Below are 27,858 nucleotides of genomic sequence, written 5' to 3'. Positions count from 1 at the left end.
AGAGAGAGAGAGAGAGAGAGAGAGAAAGAGAGAGAGGGGAAGAGAGAGAGGGGGAACAGGGGAGAAAATAGAGTTGAAAAGAGGAGAGGAAGACAGAGGGGCAGAGACGAAGGCAAAAGGGAAATTGAACAAGAGAGGGAGAGCAAACGAGAAGGAGAGAAAGAGGGAAGAAGAAACAGATGAGTAAATGCTGGTGATGATCATGGCCACGCTGGCTTGAGTTGGAAGAGACGGACGAGAGAGAGAGAGAGATACTCATGCCACATGTTCCTCCCCAGAGAGAGAAGGATAACGACGCCATGCCGTGAGAAGAATGTCGCTACAGCTGTAATTACTGTCTGCTCTATCCTGTCCTGGACAGACGAGGAAAACATCACGACGAACCACCGTCTCTACCCATCGCTTTCCTTTTAACTCTGGCGCTGCTGCCACTTCTTATGCCCGTCGCAGTTCCCGCACACTGGCATGACAGGGGGAACGATAACAACAAATAAATAAAACGTGCCAATTAGAGGGGAAATTACGGCAGACATTTTGCAAATTGAGCCGTAGCCACTCAACCTGTCACGGGTAAATACAGACAGCGGTGGGCCCGCCAGGTCTGTCACAGTGGTGGATAAAAAGATGGAAATGTACAGCAAACTTCTTTATATAATCTGACGTAATGGAGTTTAAAGTAGGGTTTCAAAATCCCTGAAACGTTTAATAAATTCACTGGTTTTCCACAAATCCTTGTTGGATGATTCTGGATTTTATAATTCCCTCCTGTTTCTGGGAATTCTCCAAGAGGGATACCGGAAAAACCAGGGAATGTATTGAAAGTTCCAGGAATTATGCAACCCTAGTTAGAAGTACACTTAAAACTAGTGGAAAGAGAGTTTGGGCCTGTGGAAGTCTTGAAGCTTCCCATTTAGAGCTCAAATAACCTCATAAAAGCGTGTTTACTCCAGATGGCTTCGTAAAGTCGCAGCGCCAACGTCTGGCGACAACTTTAATGTCCTCTGACAACTTTAATGTCCTCTGCCACACGTTACAGTACATGAATTAACAAACGGGACAACAGAAAATCATGAATAAAACAAGTAGCAAAACACTCGTTTCTGTTGGGAATTAAACACAAGTGCCATAAATTGCATGTCGACTTGCATCAATGTTGCATTGACTTCATGTACTATTCATGCTCCTCCATAAGTGATATGGTGTGTAGTGTTGCGCGCTCTGGCGCTGCTCTACGTATAGTGTGTCTCTTCAGAGAGCGTTGTGTTTGGTGGCACTTTTGGTGATTAAAGTCTGTAAACAATTAGTAGCTTTCAGCACAGTGCACTTTAAATCGTACCGTCATTGGAGGGAGGGAGAGAGAGAAAGAGGAACTGAGACGGAGAGAAGGAAACAAACAAAGAGAGAGTGGTACAGAAAAGAGAGCGAGAAGAATGAAAGAAAGAGTGATGGCAGTGCGAGGACCCCGGCGATTAGCAGTCCCTCCCGGTGCCCGTCTGTACTTTGAACGCTGACGGGGGGGGGGTCACAACCCAAAATGTGTCTTGGGCGCCCGCTGAATAGCGACGCGATGGTATCGTTTATGCAAATGGTCCGTTCCAATTGCGAAGCAGAGAGAGCTGGCGCGTGACATTAACTAATGCGCTTCGGAGTGACGTCCTCAAATTGAAAGGAAACCTTGTTTCCTGGTTAAGATGAATCATTTTAATATGAATGGATATATAAATGCATACGTCGAGGTTGGCCCTGCCGTTGTTGAGAGCCGGAAGAGAGGGCGAGGGAAAAACAAAAAACAAGAGGAACAGAGAGAGAGAGAGATAAATAATTAAGTGATTTGAGTCGACAGCAGATGATTAAAAAAGCATTATGGGTCACGGGGAACAGAGAGGATGATGGGAGTGGGAAAGGTCAGTGTGGATTAAATTAACTTCCTCTATTTCCGTAATACACATGATTATTCCCTGGTCGGAGTCATCTTTATTCAATGAAGCGAACGGCTGGGTTCTCCGTGTGAACGGTTCTCCGTGTGAAGGGTTCTCCGTGTGAAGGCTCCTTGAGGAGAGAAACACCCTGGTGAGACACTGGGCCCCAAAACGGAGATCTAGACTGAACACACTGGCTGTTATGTAGAGTAGATCACTGTCTGGAGGTCATCACTACACGTCAACAGGTCATGTTGACTGTCGTCTATGTCATAGCCAAACATAGATCTAGACTGAACAGACTGGCAGGTTGATGGACTATCACCAGAGGTCAAAAGGGCATGATGACTTCAGCCTATGTCGTTGTCTTTAAACTCCCCCCTATACCCAAACGTAGATCTAGACTGAATAGACTGACTGTTCTGTAGAGTTGTTGATGGGTCATCACTAGAGATCAAACAAAAGGTCATCATTCTTTTCTTTATTCTGTTTAGTCTCTTTCATCAACTGTATGATTGATTTGTATTATCTTGTATTGACTGATTGGGCCGAGGTGGGAAACTCCAGGCCTGAAGGGCTGCTGTGTGTGCATCATTTTGTTCCAAGATAATCAAATAAATCTATGTTTTATTGTCACACACACCAGATAGGTAGAGTGAAATGTGTTGTTTTACAGGGTTCAGACATAGAAGTACAGCGCCCCTGGATCAAACTGTCATCCACATGTCTTTCACCTAGTCGGGTATTCTAACCAGCCATCTTCGGGTTACTGGCACAACCCTCTGACCTCTAGGCTACCTGCTGCATCCCTGATTCAAATAAACAGCTCATCCTGATCTTCAAATCAAATCACTATTTATTTCAAGTGTATTTCACATGGTCTCAACACACTGGGCTGGAGCAAAAACCTGCAAAAACTGTACCCAGTGCTGTGTAGCATAGCGCCTCCTGTCTGTGGTCGTGTGGCGGCGCGGAGGGGTTCCATACCTGCAGACGGAGCACTGCCTCTGTGGCTGCAGCGCAGTGAACATCACGATGACCGAGTAGTTCCGGGGCGGGGCCTTGACGAACCTCCGGAACTTATCGCCGTTCATCCGGATCACGGAACGCCTGGAGCTCCACTCCATCATCTGATCCACCTTCTCCACCAACATGTTCTGGAACAACAGGGATGGAGAGAGGAGGATGAGAGGGGAGGAAGACGGAAAGGGAAAAGGAGGGAGGAAGGGTGAACGGGAAGGGAAAAGGAGGGAGGAAGGGTGAGAGGGAAGGGAAAAGGAGGGAGGAAGGGTGAGAGGGAAGGGAAAAGGAGGGAGGAAGGGTGAGAGGGAAGGGAAAAGGAGGGAGGAAGGGTGAACGGGAAGGGAAAACGAGGGAGGAAGGGTGAGAGGGAAGGGAAAAGGAGGGAGGAAGGGTGAGAGGGAAGGGAAAAGGAGGGAGGAAGGGTGAACGGGAAGGGAAAAGGAGGGAGGAAGGGTGAACGGGAAGGGAAAAGGAGGGAGGAAGGGTGAGAGGGAAGGGAAAACGAGGGAGGAAGGGAAAAGGAGGGAGGAAGGGTGAGAGGGAAGGGAAAAGGAGGGAGGAAGGGTGAACGGGAAGGGAAAGGAGGGAGGAAGGGTGAGAGGGAAGGGAAAAGGAGGGAGGAAGGGTGAGAGGGAAGGGAAAACGAGGGAGGAAGGGTGAACGGGAAGGGAAAAGGAGGGAGGAAGGGTGAACAGGAAGGGAAAAGGAGGGAGGAAGGGTGAACGGGCAGGGAAAACGAGGGAGGAAGGGTGAACGGGAAGGGAAAAGGAGGGAGGAAGGGTGAACGGGAAGGGAAAAGGAGGGAGGAAGGGTGAACGGGAAGGGAAAAGGAGGGAGGAAGGGTGAGAGGGAAGGGAAAAGGAGGGAGGAAGGGTGAACGGGCAGGGAAAACGAAGGAGGAAGGGTGAACGGGAAGGGAAAACGAGGGAGGAAGGGTGAGAGGGAAGGGAAAAGGAGGGAGGAAGGGTGAACGGGCAGGGAAAACGAAGGAGGAAGGGTGAACAGGAAGGGAAAAGGAGGGAGGAAGGGTGAGAGGGAAGGGAAAAGGAGGGAGGAAGGGTGAGAGGGAAGGGAAAAGGAGGGAGGAAGGGTGAACAGGAAGGGAAAAGGAGGGAGGAAGGGTGAACAGGAAGGTAAAAGGAGGGAGGAAGGGTGAGAGGGAAGGGAAAACGAGGGAGGAAGGGTGAACAGGAAGGGAAAGGAAAACAGGAGAAACCATTATGACCAAGTATTAAACCAGGTGTCAACCAGGAAATAATTGGTGTTTTCTAGAATGAATGAGTCACGCACACAAATCTCAAGGGGGCTATCAAACGTTGTGATGTGTGACAGCCATTGTGCTGTACAACTCTCTCCCGGAATCTATGTTTTGTGGTTGTTGAAAATCTACACGTTCAAGGGTATGCCTTCACAAAAGGGCATTGTGGTAGAAGTCGAAAAACTATTTCGCGGCCTGGCTCTCATTTGAAGTTCTATTCATGTGCACTGAATACGAGCTCTGAACAGAAGCGCAGTACCTAACAACTTAGGCTAGTGTTAAGAGTCTAGAAACTCATAGTAAAAGTCTAATAAAAACATAGAATAACTCGTGGCATCGCCCTCTCGCTCCAAGTCTCATTCACTCCACTCACAACGGACAGCAACTCAAGGACGAACCGTTCCAAATTCACACCGGGAGATTACAGTTGCTACTTTTTACACAGTTCTCTTCAGTTGTGTAGTGATAGACTTTCTGCTGTCGCCATGACAACAGCCAGCCAATGTCCTGCCCCACTAACTGGATAGTTACTGTATAATGTAGAGGGATTGTGTTTGAACTGTCCAACGTGACCAGAAGTCTTCCTGACAGGTATAATGGTAGGGTATCAGTGAAACATGACAGCTCTCACTAACTGCTCAGCAGAAGTTTCAACCAGATTGATATCACTGGTGTCTAGACAAGAAGAAGTGCTCTTCAACCAGTCTCTGTAGACAGCCTAATACTTAACCTCCGGGTCTCTTAAGCATGTGTGTGTGTGTGTGTGTGTGTGTGTGTGTGTGTGTGTGTGTGTGAGTGTCTGTAAGTGTGTCTGGGTCACACGTCCATGTCACCGCCTGTCTGTAATGTCACCTTCAATTATAACATCAGTGTTGCAGAAAGAAATCTAGGACTCTCTCTTTCTCTCCTCTTTCTCCTCCCTCTCCTCTTTTACTCTGTCTCTCCTCCTCTCTCTCTCCCCATCCTTCTTTACTCTGTCTCTCCTCTTCTCTCTCTCCCCCATCCTTCTTTACTCTGTATCTCCTCCTCTCTCTCCCCCATCATTCTCTACTCTGTATCTCCTCCTCTCTCTCTCCCCCTCCTTCTTTACTCTGTCTCTCCTCCTCTCTCTCTGCCCCATCCTTCTTTACTCTGTCTCTCCTCCTCTCTCTCTCTTCCCCATCATTCTTTACTCTGTCTCTCCTCCTCTCTCTCTCTCCCCTCTCCTCTTTTACTCTCTCTCCTCCTCTCTCTCTCCAACATCCTTCTTTACTCTGTCTCTCCTCCTCTCTCTCTCCCCCATCCTTCTTTACTCTGTCTCTCCTCCTCTCTCTCTCCCCCATCCTTCATTACTCTGTATCTCCTCCTCTCTCTCTCCCCCATCCTTCTTTACTCTGTCTCTCCTCCTCTCTCTCCCCCATCCTTCTTTACTCTGTCTCTCCTCCTCTCTCTCCCCCATCCTTCTTTACTCTGTCTCTCCTCCTCTCTCTCCCTCCCCCATCCTTATTTACTCTGTATCTCCTCCTCTCTCTCCCCCTACCCTTCTTTACTCTGTATCTCCTCCTCTCTCTCTCCCCCATCCTTCTTTACTCTGTCTCTCCTCCTCTCTCTCTCCCCCATCCTTCTTTACTCTGTCTCTCCTCCTCTCTCTCTCCCCCATCCTTCATTACTCTGTATCTCCTCCTCTCTCTCTCCCCCATCCTTCTTTACTCTGTCTCTCCTTCTCTCTCTCTCCCCCATCCTTCTTTACTCTGTCTCTCCTCCTCTCTCTCCCCATCCTTCTTTACTCTGTCTCTCCTCCTCTCTCTCTCTCTCCCATCCTTCTTTACTCTGTATCTCCTCCTCTCTCTCCCCCTACCCTTCTTTACTCTGTCTCTCCTCCCCTCTCTCTCTCTCCCCTCTCCTCTTTTACTCTCTCTCCTCCTCTCTCTCTCCCCCGTCCTTCTTTACTCTGTCTCTCCTCCTCTCTCTCTCCCCCATCCTTCTTTACTCTGTCTCTCCTCCTCTCTCTCCCCCATCATTCTCTACTCTGTATCTCCTCCTCTCTCTCTCCCCCTCCTTCTTTACTCTGTCTCTCCTCCTCTCTCTCTCCCCCATCCTTCTTTACTCTGTCTCTCCTCCTCTCTCTCTCTTCCCCATCATTCTTTACTCTGTCTCTCCTCCTCTCTCTCTCTCCCCTCTCCTATTTTACTCTCTCTCCTCTCTCTCTCTCCAACATCCTTCTTTACTCTGTCTCTCCTCCTCTCTCTCTCCCCCATCCTTCATTACTCTGTATCTCCTCCTCTCTCTCTCCCCCATCCTTCTTTACTCTGTCTCTCCTCCTCTCTCTCCCCCATCCTTCTTTACTCTGTCTCTCCTCCTCTCTCTCCCCCATCCTTCTTTACTCTGTCTCTCCTCCTCGTCCATGTCACCGCCTGTCTGTAATGTCACCTTCAATTATAACATCAGTGTTGCAGAAAGAAATCTAGGACTCTCTCTTTCTCTCCTCTTTCTCCTCCCTCTCCTCTTTTACTCTGTCTCTCCTCCTCTCTCTCTCCCCCATCCTTCTTTACTCTGTCTCTCCTCCTCTCTCTCTCCCCCATCCTTCTTTACTCTGTATCTCCTCCTCTCTCTCTCTCTCCCATCCTTCTTTACTCTGTATCTCCTCCTCTCTCTCCCCCTACCCTTCTTTACTCTGTCTCTCCTCCTCTCTCTCCCCCATCATTCTCTACTCTGTATCTCCTCCTCTCTCTCTCCCCCTCCTTCTTTACTCTGTCTCTCCTCCTCTCTCCCTCCCCCATCCGTCTTTACTCTGTCTCTCCTCCTCTCCCTCTCCCCCATCCTTCTTTACTCTGTCTCTCCTCCTCTCTCTCTACCCCATCCTTCTTTACTCTGTCTCTCCTCCTCTCTCTCCCCCATCATTCTTTACTCTCTCTCCTCCTCTCTCTCTCCATCCTTCTTTACTCTGTCTCTCATCCTCTCTCTCTCCCCCATCCTACTTTACTCTGTATCTCCTCCTCTCTCTCTCCTCCCATCCTTCTTTACTCTGTCTCTCCTCCTCTCTCTCTCTCCCCCATCCTTATTTACTCTGTCTCTCCTCCTCTCTCTCTCCCCCATCCTTCTTTACTCTGTCTCTCCTCCTCTCTCTCCCCCACCATTCTTTACTCTGTCTCTCCTCCTCTCTCTCTCCATCCTTCTTTACTCTGTCTCTCATCCTCTCTCTCTCCCCCATCATTCTTTACTCTGTCTCTCCTCCTCTCTCTCTCCCCCATCCTTCTTTACTCTGTCTCTCCTCCTCTCTCTCCCCCATCATTCTCTACTCTGTATCTCCTCCTCTCTCTCTCTCCATCCTTCTTTACTCTGTCTCTCCTCCTCTCTCTCTCCCCCATCCTTCTTTATGCTCTCTCTCCTCCTCTCTCTCCCCCATCATTCTCTACTCTGTCTCTCCTCCTCTCTCTCCCCCATCATTCTCTACTCTGTATCTCCTCCTCTCTCTCTCTCCATCCTTCTTTACTCTGTATCTCCTCCTCTCTCTCTCCCCCTCCTTCTTTACTCTGTCTCTCCTCCTCTCTCTCTCCCCCATCCGTCTTTACTCTGTCTCTCCTCCTCTCCCTCTCCCCCATCCTTCTTTACTCTGTCTCTCCTCCTCTCTCTCTACCCCATCCTTCTTTACTCTGTCTCTCCTCCTCTCTCTCCCCCATCATTCTTTACTCTCTCTCCTCCTCTCTCTCTCCATCGTTCTTTACTCTGTCTCTCATCCTCTCTCTCTCCCCCATCCTACTTTACTCTGTATCTCCTCCTCTCTCTCTCCTCCCATCCTTCTTTACTCTGTCTCTCCTCCTCTCTCTCTCTCCCCCATCCTTATTTACTCTGTCTCTCCTCCTCTCTCTCTCCCCCATCCTTCTTTACTCTGTCTCTCCTCCTCTCTCTCCCCCACCATTCTTTACTCTGTCTCTCCTCCTCTCTCTCTCCATCCTTCTTTACTCTGTCTCTCATCCTCTCTCTCTCCCCCATCATTCTTTACTCTGTCTCTCCTCCTCTCTCTCTCCCCCATCCTTCTTTACTCTGTCTCTCCTCCTCTCTCTCCCCCATCATTCTCTACTCTGTATCTCCTCCTCTCTCTCTCTCCATCCTTCTTTACTCTGTCTCTCCTCCTCTCTCTCTCCCCCATCCTTCTTTATGCTCTCTCTCCTCCTCTCTCTCCCCCATCATTCTCTACTCTGTCTCTCCTCCTCTCTCTCCCCCATCCTTCTTGACTCTGTCTCTCCTCCTCTCTCTCTCTTCCCCTCTCCTCTTTTACTCTCTCTCCTCCTCTCTCTCTCCCCCATCCTTCTTTACTCTGTATCTCCTCCTCTCTCTCTCCCCCATCCTTCTTTACTCTATCTCTCCTCCTCTCTCTCCCCCCATCCTTCTTTACTCTGTCTCTCCTCCTCTCTCTCCCCCATCCTTCTTTACTCTGTATCTCGTCCTCGCTCTCTCCACCATCCTTCTTTACTCTGTCTCTCCTCCTCTCTTTCTCTCCCCATCCTTCTTTACTCTGTCTCTCCTCCCCTCTCTCTCCCCCATCCTTCTTTACTCTGTCTCTCCTCCTCTCTCTCTCCCCCATCCTTCTTTACTCTGTCTCTCCTCCTCTCTCTCTCTCTTCCCCATCCTTCTTTACTCTGTCTCTCCTCCTCTCTCTCTCTCTCCCCCATCCTTCTTTACTCTGTCTCTCCTCCCCTCTCTCTCCCCCATCCTTCTTTACTCTGTCTCTCCTCCTCTCTCTCTCCCCCATCCTTCTTTACTCTGTCACTCCTCCTCTCTCTCTCTCTTCCCCATCCTTCTTTACTCTGTCTCTCCTCCTCTCTCTCTCTCTTCCCCATCCTTCTTTACTCTGTCTCTCCTCCTCTCTCTCCCCTACCCTTCTTTAATGTCTCTCCTCCTCTCTCTCGCTACTCCCCCCCCCCCTCTCTCTCTCTCTATACTCACCCCCCCCCCCTCTCTCTCCCCCATCCTTCTTTACTCTGTCTCTCCTCCTTTCTCTCTCCCCCATCCTTGTTTACTCTGTATCTCCTCCTCTCTCTCCCCCTACCCTTCTTTACTGTCTCTCTTCCTCTCTCTCTCTCTACTCTCCCCCCTCTCTCTCTCTCTCGCTACTCTCCCCCCTCTCTCTCTCTCTCTACTCTCCCCCCTCTCTCTCTCTACTCTCCCCCTCTCTCTCTCTACTCTCCCCCCTCTCTCTCTCTACTCTCCCCCCTCTCTCTCTCTACTCTCCCCCCTCTCTCGCTACTCTCCCCTCTCTCTCTCTCTCTCTCTCTATACTCTCCCCCTCTCTCTCTCTCTCGCTACTCTCCCCTCTCTCTCTCTACTCTCCCCCCTCTCTCTCTCTACTCTCCCCCCTCTCTCTCTACTCTCCCCTCTCTCTCTCTCTACTCTCCCCCCTCTCTCTCTCTACTCTCCCCCCTCTCTCTCTCTCTACTCTCCCCCCTCTCCATCTCTCGCTACTCTCCCCCCTTCTCTCTCTCTCCTCTCTCTCTCTCGCTACTCTCCCCTCTCTCTCTCTCTACTCTCACCCCTCTCTCTCTCTCTCTCTCTCTCGCTACTCTCCCCTCTCTCTCTCTCTCTCTCACCTCTCTCTCTCTCTCCTCCCCTCTCTCTCTCTCTACTCTCCCCCTCTCTCTCTCTCTACTCTCCCCCCTCTCTCTCTCTCTACTCCCCCCCCCTCTCTCTCTCTACTCTCCCCTCTCTCTCTCTCTACTCTCCCCCCTCTCTCTCTCTACTCTCCCCCCTCTCTCTCTCCACTCTCCCCTCTCTCTCTCTGTACTCTCCCCCCCCTCTCTCTCTCTCTCTCGCTACTCTCCCCTCTCTCTCTCTACTCCCCCCCTCTCTCTCTCTCTATACTCTCCCCTCTCTCTCTCTCTCTCTCTCTCTCTCGCTACTCTCCCCTCTCTCTCTCTCTACTCTCCCCCCCCCTCTCTCTCTCTCTCTATACTCTCCCCCCTCTCTCTCTCTCTCGCTACTCTCCCCTCTCCCCCCTCTCTCTCTCTACCCTCCCCTCTCTCTCTCTCTCCTCCTCCCTCTCTCTCTTTCTACTCTCCCCCCCTCTCCCTCTCGCTACTCTCCCCCCTCTCTCTCGCTACTCTCCCCCCTTCTCTCTCTCTCTCTACTCTCCCCCCTCTCTCTCTCCTCTCCCTTCTCTCTCTCTCTCTACTCTCCCCCCTCTCTCTCTCTCGCTACTCTCACCCCCTCTCTCTCTACTCTCCCCCCTCTCTGTCTACTCTCCCCTCTCTCTCTCTCTCTCTCTCTGTCTACTCTCCCCTCTCTCTCTCTCTACTCTCCTCTCTCTACTCTCCCCCTCTCTCTCTACTCTCCCCCCTCTCTCTACTCCCCCCCTCTCTCTACTCTCCCCCCTCTCTCTCTACTCTCCCCCCTCTCTCTCTCTCTCTCTCACTACTCTCCCCTCTCTCGCTACTCTCCCCCCTCTCTCTCTCTCTCTCGCTACTCTCCCCCCTCTCTCTCTCTAACAGCAGATGAGGGCTGTCATCAACTTTTCTGTATTTATTTCCTGATTTATACGGTTTCTATTAATCCTCATCAAATGGACACGTCAAGAGAGGGAGGGATCAGAGGGCGAGCGGCAAAGTCGCTGAATAATTTAACGGTTGGATTTTGTAGGAGTCCAAAGTTGACAAAAAGGACTGAGACTGACTGTCTTAGTGAGTGTGAGGCTAAATGAAAGATATTTTACTGGGAGGGTGAAAGGTTTCTGACAGGCTAGGATGTTTGATACAGTAGGGGGCAAAGACACAACCCTGCATAGAGACACAACATGCCATTATTGTGCATGGATGGATGCATGTCTCAGTGTGTGAGAGAGAACGCTTGGCAGTCTTCCCTTGCGGAGCAGAGCGGCAGGTTCCCTCCACTGCCTCCCCCCCATAGGAGGCCCTGTCAGGCCTGCTGCCAATCACACACAGCGCTAATGATGCACCGGTCAACACACACACACACACACACACACACACACACACACACACACACACACACACACGAGATGAGCGATGGAAGGAGGGATGGAGATATAAAAGACTATTACAAAGGCACTGGAGAGGAAAGATGGAGGGAGCGAGAATAGGGGAGAGAGAGAGAGACAGAGAGAGAGAGAGGGGATGGCAGAAGATGAGAACCAGAGGGATCAAATGAAAGACAGAAAGAGAGAGAGAGAAACTAAATAAGAGAGGGGTGGATAGAGTGGGCGAGAGAGAGCAAAAGATAAAATTAGGTGGGAGAAGTAGTGAGAGAGAGAGAATAAACAAAGAAAGATGGAGGAGGAGGAAACGCTGCACAAACAACAAAGAAGACCAGCCAATGTCAGCATTCTCTATTAAATTGACTCAAGTCTAGTTCTAACCATGCAGCCATTAAATAAAACTCTGTTTTGGCCACAAGGGGCAGTATCTTCCACCAAAACCATCACAATGTGATACCTCTCTCTCTTCCCCTGTCTGACAGGCACTGACTAAACAACCTTCATTCACCCCAACAGCAATGTCTCTGCAGTGTCTCAGTTCAAACACACTCACACTCACACACACACTCACACACACTCACACACAGTCACACACAGTCACACACAGTCACACACACACACACACTCTCCTTCACCAGGTGGCTAACTAAAGTGACGTGTCGGAAGACTGTTGACAGCTTGATCCCTGGTGAGCGTCCGCTTCACGGAGACGAAGCACATCGCCACTTCCGTCGGAAGTGTCGCCTCCCTCACACACTCACAGAAGTCAGCGCGGGGATACACACACATTGTGTACTCATGGGATAGCTCTATGACTGGGAATCAGTGGGTAGTGTATCCTGGCAGCATTCACTGCCAAGGTACCTCGTAGGTACAGCAAGCATCTGGTATCTCACTGGCATTTAGTCATTTTCAATATTTTAACAGACGTGTAAATGTGTCGCCGAAAAATAACAAATCCCAGAATTAGAAAGGAATGTGGTATTTTTCCACAGACTATCACACATCCCATCAGATGAAGATCTCACCGCCCAGAAATCAGCCCTTCTAATCAACATGGTCAACATAACCAACCTACATCTAATGAACATGGTCAACATAACCGACCTACATCTAATAAACATGGTCAACATAACCGACCTACATCTAATAAACATGGTCAACATAACCGACCTACATCTAATAAACATGGTCAACATAACCGACCTACATCTAATCAACATGGTCAACATAACCGACCTACATCTAATAAACATGGTCAACATAACCAACCTACATCTAATGAACATGGTCAACATAACCGACCTACATCTAATCAACATGGTCAACATAACAGATCCTACATCTAATCAACATGGTCAACATAACCGACCTACATCTAATCAACATGGTCAACATAACAGATCCTACATCTAATAAACATGGTCAACATAACAGATCCTACATCTAATCAACATGGTCAACATAACCAACCTACATCTAATCAACATGGTCAACATAACCGACCTACATCTAATCAACATGGTCAACATAACCGACCTACATCTAATCAACATGGTCAACATAACAGATCCTACATCTAATGAACATGGTCAACATAACCATCCTACATCTAATCAACATGGTCAACATAACAGATCCTACATCTAATCAACATGGTCAACATAACAGATCCTACACCTAATGAACATGGTCAACATAACATATCCTACATCTAATCAACATGGTCAACATAACCGACCTACATCTAATCAACATGGTCAACATAACAGATCCTACATCTAATGAACATGGTCAACATAACCATCCTACATCTAATCAACATGGTCAATATAACAGATCCTACATCTAATCAACATGGTCAACATAACAGATCCTACACCTAATGAACATGGTCAACATAACAGATCCTACATCTAATCAACATGGTCAACATAACCGACCTACATCTAATGAACATGGTCAACATAACCAACCTACATCTAATCAACATGGTCAACATAACAGATCCTACATCTAATCAACATGGTCAACATAACCAACCTACACCTCCAGATTAACACTCTACATGGTCAACATAACCGACCTACATCTAATAAACATGGTCAACATAACAGATCCTACATCTAATGAACATGGTCAACATAACCAACCTACATCTAATCAACATGGTCAACATAACCGACCTACATCTAATAAACATGGTCAACATAACCAACCTACACCTCCAGATTAACACTCTACATGGTCAACATAACCGACCTACATCTAATAAACATGGTCAACATAACAGATCCTACAACTAATCAACATGGTCAACATAACAGATCCTACATCTAATAAACATGGTCAACATAACAGATCCTACATCTAATCAACATGGTCAACATAACCAACCTACACCTCCAGATTAACACTCTACATGGTCAACATAACAGATCCTACATCTAATGAACATGGTCAACATAACCGACCTACATCTAATAAACATGGTCAACATAACAGATCCTACATCTAATAAACATGGTCAACATAACAGATCCTACATCTAATAAACATGGTCAACATAACAGATCCTACATCTAATCAACATGGTCAACATAACCAACCTACACCTACAGATTAACACTCTACATGGTCAGCATAACCAACCTACATCTAATAAACATGGTCAACATAACCGACCTACATCTAATAAACATGGTCAACATAACAGATCCTACATCTAATGAACATGGTCAACATAACAGATCCTACATCTAATAAACATGGTCAACATAACAGATCCTACATCTAATAAACATGGTCAACATAACAGATCCTACATCTAATGAACATGGTCAACATAACCAACCTACACCTCCAGATTAACACTCTACATGGTCAGCATAACCGACCTACATCTAATAAACATGGTCAACATAACCGACCTACATCTAATAAACATGGTCAACATAACCAACCTACAACTAATGAACATGGTCAACATAACCAACCTACATCTAATAAACATGGTCAACATAACCGACCTACATCTAATAAACATGGTCAACATAACAGATCCTACATCTAATCAACATGGTCAACATAACAGATCCTACATCTAATCAACATGGTCAACATAACTGACCTACATCTAATCAACATGGTCAACATAACCTACCTACATCTAATCAACATGGTCAACATAACCGACCTACATCTAATAAACATGGTCAACATAACAGATCCTACATCTAATAAACATGGTCAACATAACCAACCTACATCTAATAAACATGGTCAACATAACCAACCTACACCTCCAGATTAACACTCTACATGGTCAGCATAACCGACCTACATCTAATAAACATGGTCAACATAACCAACCTACATCTAATGAACATGGTCAACATAACCAACCTACATCTAATCAACATGGTCAACATAACCGACCTACATCTAATAAACATGGTCAACATAACAGATCCTACATCTAATCAACATGGTCAACATAACAGATCCTACATCTAATCAACATGGTCAACATAACAGATCCTACATCTAATCAACATGGTCAACAAAACCAATCTACATCTAATCAACATGGTCAACATAACCGACCTACATCTAATCAACATGGTCAACATAACTGACCTACATCTAATGAACATGGTCAACATAACTGACCTACATCTAATCAACATGGTCAACATAACCAACCTACATCTAATCAACATGGTCAACATAACTGACCTACATCTAATCAACATGGTCAACATAACCGACCTACATCTAATCAACATGGTCAACATAACCGACCTACATCTAATAAACATGGTCAACATAACCAACCTACATCTAATGAACATGGTCAACATAACAGATCCTACATCTAATAAACATGGTCAACATAACCGACCTACATCTAATCAACATGGTCAACATAACCGACCTACATCTAATCAACATGGTCAACATAACAGATCCTACATCTAATAAACATGGTCAACATAACCGACCTACATCTAATCAACATGGTCAACATAACCGACCTACATCTAATAAACATGGTCAACATAACAGATCCTACATCTAATCAACATGGTCAACATAACAGATCCTACATCAAATCAACATGGTCAACATAACAGATCCTACATCTAATCAACATGGTCAACATAACCAATCTACATCTAATCAACATGGTCAACATAACCGACCTACATCTAATCAACATGGTCAACATAACTGACCTACATCTAATGAACATGGTCAACATAACTGACCTACATCTAATCAACAAGGTCAACATAACCAACCTACATCTAATCAACATGGTCAACATAACAGATCCTACATCTAATCAACATGGTCAACATAACAGATCCTACATCTAATCAACATGGTCAACAAAACCAATCTACATCTAATCAACATGGTCAACATAACCGACCTACATCTAATCAACATGGTCAACATAACTGACCTACATCTAATGAACATGGTCAACATAACTGACCTACATCTAATCAACATGGTCAACATAACCAACCTACATCTAATCAACATGGTCAACATAACTGACCTACATCTAATCAACATGGTCAACATAACCGACCTACATCTAATCAACATGGTCAACATAACCGACCTACATCTAATAAACATGGTCAACATAACCAACCTACATCTAATGAACATGGTCAACATAACAGATCCTACATCTAATAAACATGGTCAACATAACCGACCTACATCTAATCAACATGGTCAACATAACCGACCTACATCTAATCAACATGGTCAACATAACAGATCCTACATCTAATAAACATGGTCAACATAACCGACCTACATCTAATCAACATGGTCAACATAACCGACCTACATCTAATAAACATGGTCAACATAACAGATCCTACATCTAATCAACATGGTCAACATAACAGATCCTACATCAAATCAACATGGTCAACATAACAGATCCTACATCTAATCAACATGGTCAACATAACCAATCTACATCTAATCAACATGGTCAACATAACCGACCTACATCTAATCAACATGGTCAACATAACTGACCTACATCTAATGAACATGGTCAACATAACTGACCTACATCTAATCAACAAGGTCAACATAACCAACCTACATCTAATCAACATGGTCAACATAACTGACCTACATCTAATGAACATGGTCAACATAACCGACCTACACCTACAGATAAACATCGTCTAAACACTCTACATTGTCTCTTCATTATAAACAACATTAACCATTACTGCTAACAACATATCCTCTCTTCCATCTGGTTTGGCAACATAGGGCAGTTAGTGAATCATGGACCAGTGTGTGTTTAACAGCATATGTTCTGTTCTGCTCCAGTGGCCTGTGTATTTATGTGTGTGTATGTGTATGTGTCGTGTCGTGTCGTGTCTCTGTGTGTGTGTGTGTGTGTGTGTGTGTGTGTGTGTGTGTGTGTGTGTGTGCGTGTGTGTGCATGCGCGTGTATGTGTGTGTATATTTCTGTAAGTGTGTACGTGTATATTCCTGTAAGTGTGTACGTGTATATTCCTGTAAGTGTGTATGTGTATATTTCTGTAAGTGTGTATGTGTATATTTCTGTAAGTGTGTATGTGTATATTCCTGTAAGTGTGTACGTGTATATTTCTGTAAGTGTGTATGTGTATATTTCTGTAAGTGTGTATGTGTATATTTCTGTAAGTGTGCATTTCTGTTCGCCCACCTCCCTGTTGACACTTGGTGAATTTGAAGCCCTGACTCCCCCTCAGGTCTCAGGTCAGATGTTCCAGGTTTAGAGGCTACTGTTTCTAGACTGCAGGCACTGCAGTAGACTGAATCTTTAGTAAACCTATCTCTCGACTTAAACATGTATTATGCTGTTGAGGAGGGAGGGAGAGGAAACGAGGTGAGGGCAGGGAGGTATATGAGAAGGTGTGACAAGACGAGAGAAGGAGGGGGGTGGGCTCTTTAGTGTAATGTTTAGTGTCTATTTTTTGTTTATTATCTATTTCACTTGCTTTGGCAATGTAAACATAATGTATCCATACCAATAAAGCTCCTTAAATTGAATTGAGAGAAAGAGAGTCATACTGACTCTTAGGTAGCTAGTGGCTTCTCCAGAGAGGTCATAAAAGAAAGAGAGAGAGTAGAAAGAGGGAGAGAGAGAAAAAAGGAGAGGGAGGGAAAGCCAAACGGACACACAGAAAGCCCTGACTGCATCATCCAGGACTCCTCGGGCCTCTTGAGTAGAAGAAACAATATCATCTAATCTTGGATTTCTGACTGCAGGGAAGCCATTTTGTGTCAAACTGTGACTTGTAACTGCAAAGTACAAGAGCTAAAGTACTGCAACTGGTCCAGGGGCAAATCCGAAATGGCACCATATAGGAATATTATTAATAGTGTTCCCTAACACCTGGCCAAAAGTGTTTCAGTTAATATATAGTAGGGAATAGGGAGCCATTTGGGAGTTGGGACAAAGCCTAGGTCAATCCAAACTCTGGCCATCGAACTTCAAGACTCAATGACGTCCGATCCAAAGGTCACTAAGCCCTGCCACTCAAAATGAAACGTGAAAACCCAACAACACCCCTGCAGAGCTCACCACCGCCGGTCCCATCCCCGTCGTTAACCTGTGAAGACGGGATTACAGGATGTCTAATTGGCGTTGCTGCGGTGACGACTGTAAAGCGGCGGGGTAACTGACTGTAGCCAAGAGATAAGGTTACCGGGACAATGCATCATGCTGTCTCAGAGCCAGTAATCTCTCCCCTCCTCCTCCTTCCCTCGTTCTACCCACCAGCCACCCCTATGGCTGTAACCAGTGAGTCAACAGGTGGGCGTGTCAGAGCCGTCTTCAAATCAGGCCCACAGGTGAAACAGCAACGCTAACCAAGGAGGGTATTTTGGGTGTGTTGGTCACACACACCTCTACACACACACCACTCTCTACACACACCCCTCTCTACACACACCCCTCTCTACACACACACCTCTCTACACACACACCTCTACACACACACCCATCTCTAAACACACACACCTCTACACACACACACACACATCTTTACACACACACACCCATCTCTACACACACACCTCTCTACACACACACCCATCTCTACACACACACAACTCTACACACACACACACATCTCTACACACACACACAGAAACACACATCTCTACACACACACACACCTCTCTCTCTCTACACACACACACACCCCTCTTTACATACACACACCACACACACCTCTCTCTACACACACACCCTCTCTCTCTACACACACCCCTCTTTACACAAACACACACACCTCTCTACACACACACACGCACACACACACCTCTCTACACACACACACACCTCTCTACACACACACACACACACACACACACACACCTCTCTACACACACACACACACCTCTCTACACACACACACCTCTCTACACACACACACACACACACACACCTCTACACACACACACCTCTCTACACACACACACCTCTACATACACACACACCTCTACACACACACACACACACACACACCTCTACACACACACCCACACACACACACACCTCTCCACACACACACACACACCTCTACACACACACACCTCTCTACACACACACACACCTCTACATACACACACACCTCTACACACACACACCTCTCTACACACACACACACCTCTACACACACACACACACACACACCTCTACACACACACACACACACACAGGTCTCTACACACACACCTCTCTCTACACACACACACACACACACACACACACACACCTCTCTACACCCACACACCTCTCTACACACACACCTCTACACACACACACACCCCTCTACACACACACACACACACACACACCTCTCTACACACACACACACACCTCTCTACACACACACACACACACACACCTCTCTACACACACACACACACACACACACACACACACACACCTCTACATACACACACACACCTCTACACACACACACACACACACACCTCTACACACACACCCACACACACACACACACACCTCTCCACACACACACACACACACACACACACACACACACACACACACACCTCTCTACACACACACACACACCTCTACATACACACACACACCTCTACATACACACACACCTCTACACACACACACACACACACACACCTCTCTACACACACACCTCTCTCTACACACACCTCTCTCTACACACACACACACACACACACACACACCTCTCTCTACACACACACACACACACACACACCTCTCTACACACACACCTCTACACACACACACACACACACACACACACACACACACACACACACACACACACACACACCTCTCTACACAAAAGGTATCAGTTGTAAGGACTTACACATTAAAGGACATAATGACGATCAACTAGTTAGAGAGCTGACTGGGAGGAAGTCCTCAGTTGGTTTATGTTAATGTCACATAACTGGGGAGTCCAGTTGTTGAACATGTCTGGGCATGTCTGCCTTAGAGGGAAATGTGGCGGCTCTCCGTGGTCGTGCCTAGGCCTGACATTTACATGCCACTTCTGCTATCAGAATGCAAAGATCACATTGAAAAGACGGGTCTAGACGCACAAAAGTGGCTTTGTGGTGTGATTGTGTTCAGATCTGTCTGACCACTTCAGGAGGTGGTCAGGGCTGCATTGTGTGTGGATCTCTCCTCAGTCTGGACACAATCAGGCTACCGAAAGCGCACACAGTGGGCGACGTCATCATCACTCCTCCCACAAGTCTCCAGAAAACTTGTGTTTTGGGACCGAGAGGCACCTTTTCATTATAACGTTGGAGGAAATACGTTGAGGCACGTGTTTGCTGGCCTCATAAATGCTAGCCAGCGAGCTTTTCACTTAGAAAAACTATTTTTTGTTTGGCTAAGAGTTCATCCGTTTGCAATCCTTTTAGCGTTCCTTGCAACTACATAAGTAAGCTACATAGGTAAGCTACATAGGTTAACTACATAGGTAAGCTACATAGGTAAGCTACATAGGTTAACTACATAGATTAGCTACATAGGTAAGCTACATAGGTTAACTACATAGATTAGCTACATAGGTAAGCTACATAGGTTAACTACATAGGTAAGCTACATAGGTTAGCTACAGTAGTTAGCTACATAGGTTAGCTTCAGTAGTTATCTACATAGGTTAGCTACAATAGTTATCTAAATAGGTTAGCTACATAGGTTAGCTACATAGGTAAGCTACATAGGTAAGCTACATAGGTTAACTACATAGGTAAGCTACATAGGTTAGCTACATAGGTTAGCTACATAGATTAGCTACATAGGTAAGCTACATAGGTTAACTACATAGGTAAGCTACATAGGTTAGCTACATAGGTTAGCTACAGTAGTTAGCTACATAGGTTAGCTTCAGTAGTTATCTACATAGGTTAGCTACAGTAGTTATCTACATAGGTTAGCTACATAGGTTAGCTACATAGGTTAACTACAGGAGTTAGCTACATAGGTTAGCTACAGGAGTTAGCTACATAGGTTAGCTACAGGAATTAGCTACATAGGTTAGCTACATAGGTTAGCTACATAGGTTAGCTACATAGGTTAGCTACATAGGTTAGCTACATAGGTTAGCTACTGCCATCAGTTGTTGCGTTATCATATTTAGCCTATTCTACTGTTGGTAGAATGCATAGTGGCGTTGTAATATAACACAGGAAAAGGGAATCCGGACACACTGTGGACATGGTAGACACATGTAAATGTAGTGGTAGACACATGACTCTGAAAACCTCAATCTCCCTGCTATTGTTCCCAAAAATTCTTCCTTTCTTTCCGTCTCTTTTCCTAGTCACTTCCCTTTCATATCCTCCCCCCTTCCACTCTCTCTGAATCTCTCTCAACCACTCTTCTGTTCTTTCTGTCTCTTTTCCTATTCACTTCCCTTTCATATCCTCCCCCCTTCCACTCTCTCTGAATCTCTCTCAACCACTCTTCTGTTCATTCCTTACTGGCACCTTTTCATTATAACGTTGGAGGAAATACGTTGAGGCACGTGTTTGCTGGCCTCATAAATGCTAGCCAGCAAGCTTTTCACTTAGAAAAACTATTTTTTGTTTGGCTAAGAGTTCATCCGTTTGCAATTCTTTTAGCGTTTCTTGCAACTACATAAGTAAGCTACATAGGTAAGCTACATAGGTAAGCTACATAGGTTAACTACATAGGTAAGCTACATAGGTAAGCTACATAGGTTAACTACATAGATTAGCTACATAGGTAAGCTACATATGTTAACTACATAGATTAGCTACATAGGTAAGCTACATAGGTTAACTACATAGGTAAGCTACATAGGTTAGCTACATAGGTTAGCTACAGTAGTTAGCTACATAGGTTAGCTTCAGTAGTTATCTGCATAGGTTAGCTACAATAGTTATCTAAATAGGTTAGCTACATAGGTTAGCTACATAGGTAAGCTACATAGGTAAACTACATAGGTTAACTACATAGGTAAGCTACATAGGTTAGCTACATAGATTAGCTACATAGGTTAACTACATAGGTAAGCTACATAGGTTAGCTACATAGGTTAGCTACAGTAGTTAGCTACATAGGTTAGCTTCAGTAGTTATCTACATAGGTTAGCTACAGTAGTTATCTACATAGGTTAGCTACATAGGTTAGCTATATAGGTTAACTACAGGAGTTAGCTACATAGGTTAGCTACAGTAGTTAGCTACATAGGTTAGCTACAGGAGTTAGCTACAGGAGTTAGCTACATAGGTTAGATACAGGAATTAGCTACATAGGTTAGCTACATAGGTTAGCTACATAGGTTAGCTACATAGGTTAGCTACTGCCATCAGTTGTTGCGTTATCATATTTAGCCTATTCTACTGTTGGTATAATGCATAGTGGCGTTGTAATATAACACAGGAAAAGGGAATCCGGACACACTGTGGACATGGTAGACACATGTAAATGTAGTGGTAGACACATGACTCTGAAAACCTCAATCTCCCTGCTATTGTTCCCAAAAATTCTTCCTTTCTTTCCGTCTCTTTTCCTAGTCACTTCCCTTTCATATCCTCCCCCCTTCCACTCTCTCTGAATCTCTCTCAACCACTCTTCTGTTCTTTCTGTCTCTTTTCCTATTCACTTCCCTTTCATATCCTCCCCCCTTCCACTCTCTCTGAATCTCTCTCAACCACTCTTCTGTTCATTCCATCTATTTTCCCACCGCTTCCTTCCTCTCGATTATCTCCCGTCCCTCCATCTCTGTCCTCCTGCGGTTCTCTTCTCTCCCCCTGTCGCCCCTCCATCTCTGTCCTCCTGCGGTTCTCTTCTCTCCCCCTGTCGCCCCATGCAGTGCTGGGACAGCTGTAGAAGACCCAGCCTTCCTGTGTGACCCACTCTGTCATATTCCTCTCTGCTGCCATTTGCATTAGTTATCTCTCCTCTCTTCCCTTCACTCATCGCCCTCTCCCTCGCAACCTTATTGCTAACATGTTTTACTGAGGACGCCGGACGCATACTGACACGCTGCAATCATCACGGTCGCTGCACCACGTGAAGTCAAGTGCAAATGTGATTTGGAGCTGCATTAAAGTCGTTTATGAATATTCAGGAGTATGCTAAAAAACAACAAGCCCGTCCGTCGCATATGTTGGGTGGATGTTGTTAGACTGCCTAAGAAAGGCCAGTCATTTTGTGCCGTGATTGCTGGCAATATGCGAGGTGCAATACTCAAGTACTCGGTTATTTCTAGTTAAAATGTTTTGTTAAACTGAGATTAATTTCAAGACCTACTGTATGACCTCACTATAGAGAGCAGAACACATCCTTGGTAAGCCACTCGGACAGAGAGGCTATTTATTGCTCACAGAGAAACCGCAACGGGGAACAAATTACACGGAGAGCAAGCACTTCCTCTCCCTCTCCTCCCTTCTCTCTCTACTCTTGGGCCAACGACGACAACAACAGCAGTGGGTACTACAAACGGCGTGATTGAAAATGGCTAGGTCAAAGCGCTGCCGGCTTTGGAATTCCCTATTGAGTGGGGGGATTTTGAGAAATTGTCCCGGGATGACTCACCACAAAAGGACATCAATCCTACTGAGCCAGACCGTTTAGAAACCGGGGAGGAAGGAGGGAAGGAGGTCGGTCTCATGATCACACATTTCTATTCCCCCCTTATCTGGCAGAAAGAGGTTAATCCTCCCCAACCACCCCATCCCCAACCACCCCCCTACCCGTCCCAAAGGTACTACGGACCAAAGGTGACGAAAACAATCCAACATGGTCGTTACCCTCCGTAAGAGCGTCCTATTTACCTGGCCTGACCCTCATCTCTCAAGGCAAAATTGAGAACTTCTTGGGAAATGGGTTTGAGAAATCTCTGGAGCTAGTAGACGTCAGATACAACAACAGCAGCGAGGTGGGAGGTTTAAGGGCTGATGGACAAACAGACAAACACAGAGAAAGATGGAATCACACACAGAGAGAAAAACAATCATGTTTTTGTGGTTGGTTCACTAGGTCGGCCATTGTCGTGGATTCTACACCTATCAGTCAACATTGGTTGAGAAGTGACGAGGGCGGACTATTGACTCTGAAGTGGCCCAAGGAATAGGCAGTCCACAAAAGCATGTGTCTCTCAGTGTGTCATTGTTCGCTCTATCTGTCCTTCGCCACTGTCCCTCTCATTTTAAATGTGCATTTTGGTCATTCAGCAGACGCCCTTCTCCAGAGTGACTTACAGTAGTACATACATTTCCCCCGTGGGAATCCAACCCACAACCCTGACATTGTAAGCACCAAGCTCCACCAACTGACCCACGCTCCACCAACTGACCCACGCTCCACCAACTGACGCACGCTCCACCAACTGACGCACGCTCCACCAACTGACCCACGCTTCACCAACTGACCCACGCTCTACCAACTGACCCACGCTCCACCAACTGACCCACGCTCCACCAACTGACCCACGCTCCACCAACTGACCCACGCTCCACCAACTGACCCACGCTCTACCAACTGACCCACGCTCTACCAACTGACCCACGCTCTACCAACTGACCCACGCTCTACCAACTGACCCACGCTCCACCAACTGACCCACGCTCCACCAACTGACCCACGCTCTACCAACTGACCCACGCTTCACCAACTGACCCACGCTCTACCAACTGACCCACGCTCTACCAACTGACCCACGCTCCACCAACTGACCCACGCTCCACCAACTGACCCACGCTCCACCAACTGACCCACGCTCCACCAACTGACCCACTCTCCACCAACTGACCCACGCTTCACCAACTGACCCACGCTCTACCAACTGACCCACGCTCCACCAACTGACCCACGCTCCACCAACTGACCCACGCTCCACCAACTGACCCACGCTCCACCAACTGACCCACGCTCCACCAACTGACCCACGCTCCACCAACTGACCCACGCTCCACCAACTGACCCATGCTCCACCAACTGACCCACGCTCCACCAACTGACCCACGCTCCACCAACTGACCCATGCTCCACCAACTGACCCACGCTCTACCAACTGACCCACGCTCCACCAACTGACCCATGCTCCACCAACTGACCCATGCTCCACCAACTGACCCACGCTCCACCAACTGACCCACGCTCCACCAACTGACCCACGCTCCACCAACTGACCCACGCTCCACCAACTGACCCACGCTCCACCAACTGACCCACGCTCCACCAACTGACCCATGCTCCACCAACTGACCCATGCTCCACCAACTGACCCATGCTCCACCAACTGACCCATGCTCCACCCAAGTAGCTTCCTCTCTACCTTTTGTTTCTATTCTCCTGCAGTGACGCGGTAACCTTGGTTTGGCACCTGGATTCCAAAAAGTATTCCTTATCCTTTCTCTGAAGGGGATTGCCACCTGGGACTCTCATTTCAGCACTTCACTGATCCCTCCACTCACCACCTCCAAACCCTCCTCTGACACAAGGCTGGATGGCCAGTCGTCCTCGAAACAAGGACGGCCAATCGTCCTCTGAAACAAGGATGGCCAACCCTCCTCCTGTAGAGCTACTGAGTGTGCAGGCTTTTGCTCCAGCCCTTCTAACTCACCTGATTCAGCCAATCAAGGTCCTGATGAGCAGTGGATTCATTTGAATCGGTCCTGTTAGAACAAGGCTGGAACAAAAACCTGCAAAGCCAGTATCTCTCCAGTAGCAGCAGTGACCACTAGCCATCCTAAAACCACTACCCCACTGAACATCTGGGTCGGATGAAAAGGGTCCATTTCAATGTCTGGATCCATCTTAGATAGACACGCAGAGAACGGCAAATTAAAATCAAATGCATAGGGGGCAATAGGGTTTTTGAAGAGACTGGGCCTGACTGTGTGAGGGGAGGATGGCATACGGAAGAGAGAGGCCACTGGGAAGAGTGTACCTGAATGACAGCAGATACTTGGAGCACGCTGAGGTGTAACCCCTTACATATGATTCAGGGATGATGTATGGGGCGGCAAAGTCCCTGTGAGAGCCAGCGTGAGGACAGTATATACAGTACCAGACAAACGTTTGGACACACCTACTCATTCAAGGGGATTTCTTTATTTTGACTATTTTCTACATTGTAGAATAAATCTATGAAATAACACACATCATCTAAAATAACACATGGAATGCCGTAACCAAAAACAAATGAAAATGTATTTTATAATTGAGAATGATCAAAGTAGCCACCATGTAGCATGTAGAAAATAGTCAAAATAAAGAAAAACTCTTGAATGTGTAGGTGGGTCCAAACTATTGACTGGTCCTGTAGATATCACTGTTTCCCCTATCTACATTTAGCAGGGGCGCAACACACTGTCGCCTCCAAAAAACAACATCTATTTTAATATAATACAGACGTATACATGCGTATTACATTTAGGGACACGGATGATGTATGGGGCATAATGGGGCCGAGGACCATGAAGACCGGATATGGATATCCCCGTTTCCCCTATATGCACGCCGCCGCCGCTGCAGAAAACAATCTTAGGGGAAACCCTGGCTATAACACCAGACTCAGGAAAGGACAGAGCCCATGTCAGGTTGACAGGAGCTGTTGGGCGTACACTGTTCTCCAGGGAGCGACATCCTAGGCATTAACCTGGGGAGCTAATGCAAGTGTTCAGATCTCAAACAAGGTTATTCATAATATGAGCATGGTTCACTAAACCGACTCCGTTACACGGTGAAGGGGGAAGAGCGTCACTCTTTCAGGTCATGTACAGTATAATTACACACTGTGGCTAGGCTAGTATTAACGTCTCCCTCACCATTCACTCCCCACACCATCTGACTCTCCCTCGCTCTTCCTTTTCCTCCTGCTGCCATTCCATTGGCAGGTACATGTATCTGTTCTATAACCCCTCCCTCTCTCTCTGATAATCACATCTACTGGGCCTGTCTGTTCCCTCTCTCTCCTTCTCTTCCTCCCTCTCTTCCTCTCTCTCTCCCTGATAATCACATCTACTGGGCCTGTCTGTTCCCTCTCTCTCCTTCTCTTCCTCCCTCTCTTCCTCTCTCTTTCCCTGATAATCACATCTACTGGGCCTGTCTGTTCCCTCTCTCTCCTTCTCTTCCTCCCTCTCTTCCTCTCTCTCTCCCTGATAATCACATCTACTGGGCCTGTCTGTTCCCTCTCTCTCCTTCTCTTCCTCCCTCTCTTCCTCTCTCTCTCCCTGATAATCACATCTACTAGGCCTGTCTGTTCCCTCTCTCTCCTTCTCTTCCTCCCTCTCTTCCTCTCTCTCTCCCTGATAATCACATCTACTGGGCCTGTCTGTTCCCTCTCTCTCCTTCTCTTCCTCCCTCTCTTCCTCTCTCTCTCCCTGATAATCACATCTACTAGGCCTGTCTGTTCACTCTCTCTCCTTCTCTTCCTCCCTCTCTCTCTCTGATAATCACATCTACTAGGCCTGTCTGTTCCCTCTCTCTCCTTCTCTTCCTCCCTCTCTCTCTCTGATAATCACATCTACTAGGCCTGTCTTCCCTCTCTCTCCTTCTCTTCCTCCCTCTCTCTCTCCCTGATAATCACATCTACTAGGCCTGTCTGTTCCCTCTCTCTCCTTCTCTTCCCCTTTCTCTCTCTCCCTGATAATCACATCTACTAGGCCTGTCTGTTCCCTCTCTCTCCTTCTCTTCCTCTCTCTCTCTCTGATAATCACATCTAATAGGCCTGTCTGTTTCCTCTCTCTCCTTCTCTTCCTCCCTCTCTCTCTGATAATCACATCTACTAGGCCTGTCTGTTCCCTCTCTCCTTCTCTTCCTCCCTGATAATCACATCTACTAGGCCTGTCTGTTCCCTCTCTCTCATTCTCTTCCTCCCTGATAATCACATCTACTAGGCCTGTCTGTTCCCTCTCTCCTTCTCTTCCTCCCTCCCTGATAATCACATCTACTAGGCCTGTCTGTTCCCTCTCTCCTTCTCTTCCTCCCTCCCTGATAATCACATCTACTAGGCCTGTCTGTTCCCTCTCTCCTTCTCTTCCTCCCTCCCTGATAATCACATCTACTAGGCCTGTCTGTTCCCTCCTTCCCTGATCCAGTGTTTATATTCCATTGCCCTTTCACCTCTCTCCTGTACTTCCTCCTCCCA

General features: G+C 46.8%; 1 protein-coding gene across 3 annotated transcripts in view; it reads right to left on the bottom strand.

Annotated features, from left to right (window-relative positions):
- LOC110534796 (dolichyl-diphosphooligosaccharide--protein glycosyltransferase subunit TUSC3) overlaps positions 1-27,858 on the bottom strand; it is a 104,206-nt gene that overhangs the window by 62,879 nt on the left and 13,469 nt on the right. For all 3 annotated transcript variants that reach the window (XM_036933870.2, XM_090188658.1, XM_090188660.1), the window contains exon 2: positions 2,907-3,076. In XM_036933870.2, coding sequence (XP_036789765.1) covers positions 2,907-3,076 — 170 coding nt within the window. The remainder of the gene's footprint in view (positions 1-2,906; positions 3,077-27,858) is intronic.

Source organism: Oncorhynchus mykiss, chromosome 10, assembly GCF_057628025.1.
Source record: "Oncorhynchus mykiss isolate SJ-2025 chromosome 10, ASM5762802v1, whole genome shotgun sequence".
Lineage (NCBI taxonomy): Eukaryota > Metazoa > Chordata > Actinopteri > Salmoniformes > Salmonidae > Oncorhynchus > Oncorhynchus mykiss.
This window is presented reverse-complemented; position numbering and strand designations above follow the sequence as displayed.